Raw genomic sequence first — 11,015 nt, forward strand, 5'->3', positions numbered from 1 at the left:
TGCCGCAAGAAAACGAATCTCAAGGTTGTATGTGCTGACATACATGTACTTTGATAATAAATCTACTTCAAACGTTATACTACCTTGGACTTGTGACCTATTGTGTTTTTTTGTTTTTGAAAAGGTCTTGTTTTTGCATATTTATTTTCACTATATGGTATTATTTCTTTGAATAACTTGATCATGTAAAAGTCAGAGGCTTTTTCCCAGGGCTGAAATGGTTGCCAGAAGAGGACCCAGGTTTAAGGTGCTGGGGGATAGGTACAGAGGAGATGTCAGAGGTAAGTTTTTTACTCAGAGAGCGGTGAGTGCGTGGAATGGGCTGCCAGCAACGGTGGTGGAGGCGGATAAGATAGGGTCTTTTAAGAGACTTTTGGATAGGTACATGGAGCTTAGAAAAATAGAGGGCTATGGGTAAGCCCAGTAATTTCTAAGGTAGGGATGTGTTCGGCACAACTTTGAGGGCCGAAGGGCCTGTATTGTGCTGTAGGTTTTCTATGTTTCTATAATGTGAGGAGCTGGGAGCTGAGAAACGAGGCATCTTTTTCCACATAAAGAGTCTGAAAAGCAATTTGCAAGCATCCGGTCTGTAGTGGAGGCAAGAGATTCAGTTGGTGCTGTTTGTGCTCTCTTGTCGAGCTGCAGTGCTCCTTGTCTTGTGTGGCGCGCAGCAATTGATTGGCTGACTTTTTCTTGCCGCCATCTTGTTAAGGGCGCACTACGCCTGCGCTGTACGGGCCGGCGGGGAGGAGAGCAGTCCCGGTTGGTAGTGCGGGCCTGGCCGGCCGGCAACTCCGCGGACCAAACTGTGTACACTGTCGACTGTTATCCGGCTGCGATCGTCTACAGAAGGCATCACTGGTCTCCGGTGGGCATTGGCTGTTCGTTAGTTGAAGGCACCAATTCACCGGGAGACCAACCGGCGGAGTGCCGGCTGCCAGGTCACGTGATCAGGTGGGAAGAAAAGTAAAATCCCGAAGATGCTGAAAATCTGAGACAAATGCTGTTTCTACTCAGCAGAGCCGGTGGTGTCTGTGCAGGGAGGAACTGGGTTGATAATGTTGATATTTTCAGACTGATGCATTTACTGGGGCAAGTGGGAGGAGAGTTGATGTTTTTGCTGCTGCTTGTCCCTGGGAGGGGTGGGGGCTTTGGGGTTTTAGCGTTTTCTGTCATTCATTCGTTGTTTTTGTGCCCCCTTCAGTTTCGTGGATGCCTGTGAAGAGTAAGAATTTCAGGTTATATACTGGATACATTCTCTGATATTAAACCGAACCATTGATAATAGAGGGCACTGTCTCGAAATTGAGGGGCGACCTTGTAGAACAGAGGTAAGGAGGACTTTTTTTATAGCCAGGGAGTAGGGAATCGGTGGAATGCTCTGCCGCTGACTGTGATGGAGGCCAAATCTAGGGGTGTATTTAAAACAGAAGTTGATAGTTTCCTGATGGGCCAGGGTATCAAATCATAAGGTGAGAAGGCAGATGTATGAGGTTGAGTGGGATCTGGGAATATCCATGACAGAGTAGTGGAGCAGACTTGATGGGCTGAATGGCCTAATTCTGCTTCTATGTCCAGAAATGGGAAACGTTGGATGCTTGTTGTGGGGAAGGGGAGAAAAGGGATTCTTTGGTAGTGTGACAAAGAGAGTGGCAGTGAAGATATTCACTGAGGATAGAGACTTCCTTGCAAATGTTTAGAATTTTAGCTTATTATGTTCATATACTGAGATACAGTGAAAAGTTTGTCTTGCAAAGATAAGTGGAGGGGTAGGTAGTGCTGAGGAAGCAGTGAGACTACAGAAGGACTTAGATTAGGGAAATGGGCAAAGAAGTGGCATGTGGAATACAGAGTTGAGAAGTGTATGTTCATGCACTTTCATAGAAGGAATGAAGTTGTAAACTATTTTCTAAATGGAGAGGAAGTGCAAAAATCTGAGGTGCAAAGGGACTTGGGAGTCCCCATGCAGGATTCCCTAAAGGTTCATTTGCAGGTTGAGTTCGTCGTGAGGAAGGCAAATGCGATGTTGGCATTCATTTTGAGAGGACTAGAATATAAAAGCAAGGATGTAACATTGAGGCTTTATAAGGCACTGGTGAGGCCTCACTTGGAGTATTGTGAGCAGTTTTGGGCCCCTTATCTAAGAAGGGATACGCTTGATTGGAGAGCTTTTTACGTGAGAAGTGTTTGATGGTTCTGGGTGTGTACTGAGTGGAATTCAGAAAAATGAGGGATAACCTCATTGAAACCTATCAAATGTTGAAAGCCTTGATAGAGTGGATGTGGAAAGGATGTTTCCTATGGTGGGGGAGTCTAAGACGAGAGGCCACAGCCTCAGAATAACCATATAACTATATAACAATTACAGCATGGAAACAGGTCATCTCGGCCCTTCTAGTCCGTGCTGAACGCTTACTCTCACCTCGTCCCACCGACCTGCACTCAGCCCATAACCCTCCATTCCTTTCCTGTCCATGTACCTATCCAATTTTTTTTAAATGACAAAATCGAACCTGCCTCTACCACTTCTACTGGAAGCTCGTTCCACACAGCTACCACTCTCTGAGTAAAAAAGTTCCCCCTCGTGTTACCCCTAAACTTTTGCCCCTTAACTCTCATCTCATGTCCTCTTGTTTGAATCTCCCCTACTCAATGGAAAAAGCCTATGTCAACTCTATCTATCCCCCTCATAATTTTAAATACCTCTATCAAGTCCCCCCTCGACCTTCTATGCTCCAAAAAATAAAGACCTAACTTGTTCAACCTTTCTCTGTAACTTAGGTGCTGAAACCCAGGTAACATTCTAGTAAATCTTCTCTGTACTCTCTCTATTTTGTTGACACCTTTCCTATAATTTGGTGACCAGAACTGTACACAATACTCCAAATTCGGCCTCACCAATGCCTTGTACAATTTTAACATTACATCCCAACTCCTATACTCAATGCTCTGATTTATAAAGGCCAGAAAAGATGGGTGTCCATTTAGAATGGAGATGATGAGGAATTCTCTTAGCCAGAGAGTGGTGAATATGTGGAATTTGTTGCTGCAGGCGGCTGTGGAGCCCAGGTATAGTGTGCATTTGAGACAGAGGTCGATAAATTCTTGATTGGTCAGAGCAAGAAGGGATATGGGGAGAAGGCAGGAGACTGGGGCTGAGAGGGAAATGGAACAATCATGATGAAATGGCAGAGCAGATTCGGTGCACCAAATGGCCTAGTTCTCCTATATCTTATGGTTTTGTTAATTCAGATGGTTACATAATGGGTTGAGGTAGAAGAAGGTAGAGACTAACAGAACAGGCAAAGTGTACCAGCTACAAAGAAAATGTAGTGAAGCTAGACAGTAACATGCATGATCATAACAAGGTGCACCAGAGTGTGATGTCAAGACTCCCTTTCACTGTACTAGGAGATCATTCAGTAATCTTGTAACACGGCCTCCTTGAGCCTGGTGGCGCTCTCAGGCTTTTGTATCTTCTGCCTGATGGGGAGGGGATAGAAGAGAGAACATCCAGGGTGGATGGGGTGCTTATACTGGCTGCTTTACTGAGGCACTAACAGGTGTAGACAGAGTCCATGGAGGGGAGACTGTTTTCCATGATGTGCTGAACTGTGTCCACAACTCTCTGCAGGTGGCCGTGATGCGTCCAGATAAGATGCATCAGTAAAAATTGATGCCATTCAAAGGTCACGTGCTGACTTTCTCTATCCTGAGGAAATGAACTTTCTTGGCTGTGGTGTCAATGTGTTTGGACCTAGACAGGCTGTAGGCATGTTAGTTTATTCTGGGTTAATCTTTGGCATGGATTCTGTGGGCTGGGCAGCCAGTTGTTGTGTTGTATGTCTTTGATGGATTGAGGCTAGAGTTGCTCCACTGACTTGCCTGTCTTATAAAGATTTAATTTTAATTGTTATGATGTTGGGATTTTTTGAGTTCAAAAGTCAAGAGGTTATGTTGCAGCTCAATATAACTCTGGCTTGGCCACATCTGGAGAATTATATGCAGTTCTGGTCTCCCCACTATAGGAAGGATGCTGAGGCTTTTGAGAGGGTGCAGAAGAGGTTTATACCAAGATGCTGCCTGATTTAGAGGGCATGTGATATCATGAGAGGCTGGATAAACTTGGGTTTACCCCTCAGCAGAGGCTGAGGGGAGAGCTGATAGAGGTTTATAAGATTTTGAGAGGCCTAGATAAAGTGGACAGAGAGTATCTGTTTCCCAGGGTTGAAATTCTGATTACCAGAGGGTATGCATTAAAGGTGAGAAGTGGATAGGTTCAAAGGGGATTGAGGGGTAAGTTTTTTTTTACTAAGGCTGCTGAGCAAACTTCCAGATAGCTAAGGATCTAGAAGTATGATCTATGACCCAATGCTGCTGGTCAGAAAGTGATGGATGTCTGGAATACGCTGCTTGGTAGGGTGGTAGAGGCAAATACATTTGAGGTTTTTAAGAGACGTTTGGATAGGCACATAGATGTGAGGAAGATGGAGAAATATGGGTATTTTGTAGGTAGGAGGGATTAGTGTTTGAGTGTTTCAGTATCGTGGGGTTTTTCAACATCAGACTCCCCTGCCCATGTGACTCAGTCAGGATTGATCAGGCCCTGGCTTGTGTCCCAGCAGCATTGGTCCACAGATCATACCTCTAGATCGATAGCCATCTGGAAGCTCGCTCTGCAGCCCGACGGTCCTGATGGCTCTTTTCTTTGCAGCCCCTGTAAATCCAAGGAGAGAGTAGGTTCTGCAGCATGAGTAGCCAGCAAAATCCCTATACCCCACCTCTATAGGCTCGCATCGTGCCCTCCACCCCTGTCTCTGGCACTGTTCTACCAGCTCCTGGTACATTTATATAGAAATATTTCAGGAAATGGGTTGTTTGTGTCCAACTCACTAAGCCTGTCTCCTTCCAGCAGTCATGGCGGACCGAGCCACCGGGACTCCACACCTGGGGCCAGTATCAGATAGCGCTGTGGATATGGACCCGGTGGAGTACACGCTCCGTAAGCGCCTTCCCCACAAGTTGCCCAGGCGCAAGAACGACGTCTACATCAACATGAAGACGGACTTCAAGGCGCAGTTGGCGCGCTGCCAGAAGATGCTGGAGAGTGGCGGCTTCAGCGAGATCTGCATCCACGGCCTGGGGCTGGCCATCAACCGTGCCATCAACATCGCCCTGCAGCTGCAGGCGGCCAGCTTTGGCGCGCTGCAGATTGCGGCCAACACCTCCACCGTTGAGCTAGTCGACGACTTGGAGCCTGAGCTGGACGAGGGTGAAGCAGTGACTCGCACCAGGAATAACTCTGCCATCCACATTCGGGTCTTCCTGGTGCTCCCCAAGGGTGAGAAAGCTGAAGCGATTAACCCCTGAAACTGAGGGACATGGAAAATTGTTCTTTCCACTCACCCACACCACACCCCAATCTGAACCTCCCTATGAATTCATTCAGGACCAGCTCAGTGTGCACTAGATGTGACCAGACTGACTTTTTTTTTTGTGTGGTGTTTTGCTTCAAATTATTTTCTGTAAGTACAGTGTGTTTTATTTTAAACCATGACTGAAATGGGTAGAAGTGATTTGCATTTTAAATCATTTAAGACATTGAAATAGGAGAAGGTACTTAACCCGTTAAGCCTATGCATATATTGTCTTTGTTGCTTCTCTGTGGCCTCTTTCCACTTGGCTGGGTACTTTTCCTTCAAATTACAGTCGGTGGCCACTTTACTAGGTACAGGAGTGCAAACCGATGTAGTCTTCTGCTGCTGTAGCCCATCCTCTTCAAGGCTTGACGTGTCGTGCGTTCGGAGATGTTCTTCTGCACACCACTGTTGTAACATGCGGTTATTTGAGTTACTGTTGCCTTCCTGTCAGCTTGAACTAGTCTGGCCATTCTCCTCTGACCTCTCATTAACAAGGTGATTTCACCCACAGAATTGCTTACTAGAGATATTTTTTCACCCCATTCTCTGTAAACGCTAGAGCGACTTTTTTTTAATGCCTGGACCCCTGTCAGTAACTGAGGGGGTCAGGTTGTGAACTCCTGCTCCTTGTGTGAGAAAATCCCAGGAAGTCAGTTTTTGAGATACTTAATCCACCCTGCCTGGCATCAACAATCAAAGTCACTTTGATCACATTTCTTTCACCATTCTGATGTTTGGTCTGAACAACAACTGAACCTCTTGACCAAGTCTGCATGCTTTTATGCATTGAGTTGCTGTCTAGTGATTGGCTGATTAGATATTTGCATTAATGAGCAGGTGTATCTAATAGTGGCCACTAAGTGTATATTGTCCTCATTGCTTCTATCACCTCTTTCCACTTGCCCAGATCCTTTTCCTTCAGATTATTTTCTGTTTTGAAAGTACAATGTACTGTTGTTTACCACGAGTGAGATGGGTAACGGTAATATTTTGATTTATTTGGGACAATGCAACAAGTAAACTTGACCGATAAACTCCTTAACCCCTTGAGCCTGTGCCTATATTCTCTTCACTGCCTCTATGATTTCTTTCCACTTGCCTGTGTACTCTTCCCTTGTGTCCTTGGTTAACAAATATTTCTAGTCTTAGGTTTCAAATCATCCATTTCCTGATGTCATCAAGTTCTAACGAAGGGCCTTGGCCTGAAACATCGATTGTTTATTCCTATCCACAGATGCTGCTTGACCTGCTCAGTTCCTCCATCATTTTGTGGGTGTTACTCTGCTCATTGTTTGCCCTTGACAGAAGTAGTTTATAATCTCCCCCATCATGGTACCAGATCTCACTCCTGGCTCTTCTAGTTTAGCCTCTGTGGAATTTTAACCAGTCAGTAGGCTGATTGGACACTGTGAATCACTGCTTGTGTCCAGGTGGGCACTTGGAGACAATGGGGAGATCTGCTGGATTAATGTAAATTGGTGGTCAACATAGATTTGGTGGGCCAAAGGGCCTTTTCCATTCATTTGACTCCATGACTCAAACAGACTTCAGCCCCCAAAATTTTCTTCTCTTCGAGCTTTAGATTCTTTGTACTAACTTGCAGTTTCTCAATTAAATCTCTCCCTGACTCAAGTATCAGATTCTCCTTGCTGTAGATTTAACTGTTAAATGCAGGCATGGCTCTACTGAGAAATCTTCCTAAGGGAAGTAGAGACTTTGTGTTCGTGCCAAGGACATTATTTTTTGCCTTGTTATTCATCTACAGCTGTTCTATTAATTTATTTGTCCAGTGGTTGGTGCTGTCACTATCCTTTGAGCTTCAGGCACCACCTCCTCTTAGGTCAGGTTTAACTGTGCTCTTTGTATACAATTGGCTCAGCTGCTGGCCCTCCCAAAGAAGTGGGAGACTTGCATCACTACAGGAGTGCTGCATGCTGATGAGGTTGCCCACTCTTCCCACAGCTAAGGAATCAATGCCAATAAACCAGATCTAGTAATTTATCTTACTGTTTGCTGGATCTTCATGCGCACCATTCCACACCTTACATTTTCAAATGTACTGCTTGTCTGTTAAACACTTCAAGATATTTTGAGAGGTTCAAGTCAAGTCAACTTTATTGTCATTTAGCTATATACATGCACACTGTCAAACGAGATGAAGTTTTGCTGATCCAGGGATAAGGCACTGTTGTACATACAATAACTAATGAAAGTAAGGGTGAAATCTACATGTGAATCACATAAATAACAAACTGAAGTGCATAAATTAAATATTGTAAGGTACAGAACAGATTAACCAGTGACACTTTGAATGGGATGTGGTAGGAAGTTAAGAAGCCTAATGGCCTGAGAGAAGAAACTGTTTCTTATCCTGACCGTTCTTGTTTTAATGCATCAGAGGCTTCTGCCTGATGGTAGAAAGTCAAAGAGGATGATGGATGGGTGGGTGAGATCCTTAATAATACTAAGGGCCCTGTGTATGCAGCACTCTTGATAAATGTCCCTGATGGATGGTAGGGAGACCCCAATGATCCTCTCAACTGTTCTTACAGCCCTATGTAGGGACCAATGGTCCGATACTCAGCTGCTCCCATACCAGATGGAGAAGCAACTTGTCAGGATGCTTTCAATGGTGCTCCTGTAAAATAATGTTAAGATGGTTTGGGGGGGGGGGGGGGTTGTTGGAAGCCACACTTTCCTCAATCTCTTCAGGAATAGGAGGTTACTGTGCCTTGTTCGTGATGTGGACTCCCAGGAACTTGGTGCACTTGACTCTCAGTATGGAGGAGCCATGTATTTGCAGCAGTGCTCTAAAATAAATATTGCAAGAGATGCTATGAAATAGAGTAATTTGTGTGCTATATTGTTCTATGTAGTATAACTTTTTAATCATTGTAGCTGATTAAACTACAGGCTTCATTCTCCTGGTGTGAGACTATGTAAATTATTCCAGTCTACACATCATCTCCCCCCGCCCCAACTTATGCAAAGTAAATTTATTATCAAAGTGTGTGTGTGTGTGTGACCAAATACTACCCTGAGATTAATTTTTTTGTGGGCATCAACAGAACAAAGTACAATAGAATCAATGAAAACTACACAAAGACAAATTGTGCAAATACAGAAGAAAGAATAAATAAATGAGTAGTTAAATAAAACTGAGAACATGAGTTGTGGAGTCCTTGAAAGAGAGTCTAGGTTGTGTTCAATAATCCATTTGGTGTTGTGGTGAGTGAAGATGTCCATGCTGGTTCAGGAGCCTGATGATTGAACTATCCCTGAACCTGGTAGGGTGGGACTCAAGGCTTCTGCCCCAACTTCCTGATGATGGCAGCAAGAAGAGAGCATGGTCTAGATTGTGGGAGTCCTTGCAAATGGAGGCTGCTTTCTTGTAAGTGTCCTCTTTGTATACGTGCTCAGTGCTGCGGAGGGCTGTAACTGCCACTTTCTGTAGGATTTTTCACTCTTAGGCACTAGTGTTTCCATGCCAGGCTAGTGTGATGCAACCAATCAGGATACTCTCCACTGCTGCATTGATACAAGTTTGTCAGAGTTTTAAATAACATGCAAATCTTTGCAAACTTCAAAAAAAAGTAGGGGCTTTCTGTCTTTGAAGTGGCATATATATTCCCCAGCATTTAAAGTTACTGAGCCTCTCCATGAACCCCCAATTTCTTCCTCCTATAGTCAATAATTAACTCTTCTGCTCATGTTCAGTGAGAGGTCGCTGTTATGCTACAACTCATCCAGGTTTTCAATCTCCCTCTGTCTCCACCTTTGATTCAGCCAGTAGTGGTGCCATGAACAAACTTGCAAATGACATTGTAGCTGTACTTGGTCATAAGTATACAATACAGTGAGAACAGCTTCGTCACCCTTCCTTTTCATGATGAAGGATCTTAGCTCGAAACATTGTCTAGTTATTCCTTTTCCATAGATGCCGAATTGCTCTAGTATTTTGTTTGTTTTTTTAAAAAAATGTATTGAGATACAGTGTGGAACAGGCCCCTCTGGCCCTTTGAGCCACGCTGCCTAGCAATCCCCCAATTTAACCCTAGCCTAATCATGCGACAATTTAATAACCAATTAACTTACCAACCGGTAGGTTTTTGGACTGTGGGAGGAACCCACGCGGTCACGGGGAGAACGTAGAAACTCCTTACAGACAGGTGTGGGAATACTACATGGGTCACTGGAACTGTAAAACTTTGTTAACCATTACCCTACCATGCCGCCCCATGTACCCCTCTTGGAGTATACACTTGAGACCACACAGAGTATTGTGTGCAGTTTTGGGCTCCTTGTTTTAGAAAGGATATACTGACATTGAGGAGGGTTCAGAGATGATTCCAGGAATGAAAGGGTTACCATATGAGGAATGTCTTGCAGCTGTTGGGCTGTATGTATTCCCTAGGGTTCAGGAGAATGAGGGAGGATCTCATAGAAGCATTCTGAATGTTAAAAGGCCTAAACAGATTAGATGTGGCAAAGTTATTTCCCATGGTAGGGGTAGTCTAGGACAAGATGGCACGACTGCAGGATTGAAGGACGTCCATTTAGAACAGAGATGTGGAAAAATTACTTTAGTCAGAGGGTGGTAAATCTGTGGAATTTGTTGCCGTGAGCAACTGTGGAGGCCAATTCATTGGGTGTATTTAAGGCAGAGATAGATAGGTTCTTGATTAGCCATAGCATCAAGGGTATGGAATAGGGAGGGGAGTGGGGATGACTGGAAGAATTGGATCAGCCCATGATTGAATGGCAGAGTGGACTTGATGGGCTGAATGGCCTACTGCTGCTCCTATATCTTATATACATGAGATATCTAAGTATTTGGATAGTCAACATGGTTTTGTGTCTAACCAACTGTTTTTTTGAGGAGGATACCTGGAAGGTTGATAAGCCCATGTCGACAACATGCTTTTTAAGGAAGACCTTTGACAAGGTCCCACATAGGAGATTGGTCAAGAAGGTTCAGTCACTTGCCTTTCAGGATGAGGTAGTAAATCAGATTCTACATTAGCTTTACTGGAGAAGGCAGAGTGGTTGAATACAGCAGAGAATAGGCCTTTCCAGCCCTTTGTGCTGCACCATCCAACTGCTGATTTAATCCAAGCATAATCACGGGACACAATTTACAATGACCAATTAAACTACTAACCAGTAAGTCTGGATTGTGGGAAGAAACCAGAGCACGTGGAGAAAACACATGCATTCCATGTGGAAGACATACAGACACCTTACAGACATTGGAATTGAAGTCTGATGACTTGAGCTGCAATAGTATCATGCTAACCACTACGTTACTGAGATGGTTGGTCCTGTGACTAGTGGCATGCCCCAGGGACTGGTGCTGGGTCCATTGTTGTTTGTCATCTATACTAATGATCTGGATCAGCAAATTTAAGGATGGTGCAAGATTGGGGAAGAGTGGACAGGTAGAAAGGCTATCAAAGCTAACAGCAAGATCTGGACTAGCTGGAAAAATGGGCTGAAAATTGGCAGAAGGAATTTAATGATGTGTTTGTTGCACTTGTAAAGATCAAAGCAGATAGGATTTCTGCAGAGAAATAGGGCACTGAGGAATGCAGTAGA

General features: G+C 44.3%; 1 protein-coding gene across 4 annotated transcripts; it reads left to right on the forward strand.

Moving 5' to 3' along the window:
- The first annotated feature begins 722 nt into the window (after positions 1–722).
- On the forward strand, positions 723–8,578 carry pop7 (POP7 homolog, ribonuclease P/MRP subunit). Of its 4 annotated transcripts, none has more exons than XM_073048866.1 (3): positions 723–954; positions 1,205–1,331; positions 4,913–8,578. In XM_073048866.1, the coding sequence occupies exon 3, from the start codon at positions 4,918–4,920 to the stop codon at positions 5,368–5,370; it is 453 nt and encodes a 150-aa protein (XP_072904967.1). In that variant the 5' UTR covers positions 723–954; positions 1,205–1,331; positions 4,913–4,917; the 3' UTR covers positions 5,371–8,578. The 4 variants fall into 4 exon arrangements, with proteins under 4 accessions (XP_072904967.1, XP_072904968.1, XP_072904969.1 ...); XM_073048867.1 differs by having other exon boundaries at positions 4,916–8,578; XM_073048868.1 differs by lacking the exon at positions 1,205–1,331.
- The last annotated feature ends 2,437 nt before the right edge of the window (positions 8,579–11,015 follow it).

Source organism: Hemitrygon akajei, chromosome 6, assembly GCF_048418815.1.
Source record: "Hemitrygon akajei chromosome 6, sHemAka1.3, whole genome shotgun sequence".
Classification (NCBI taxonomy): Eukaryota; Metazoa; Chordata; class Chondrichthyes; order Myliobatiformes; family Dasyatidae; genus Hemitrygon; species Hemitrygon akajei.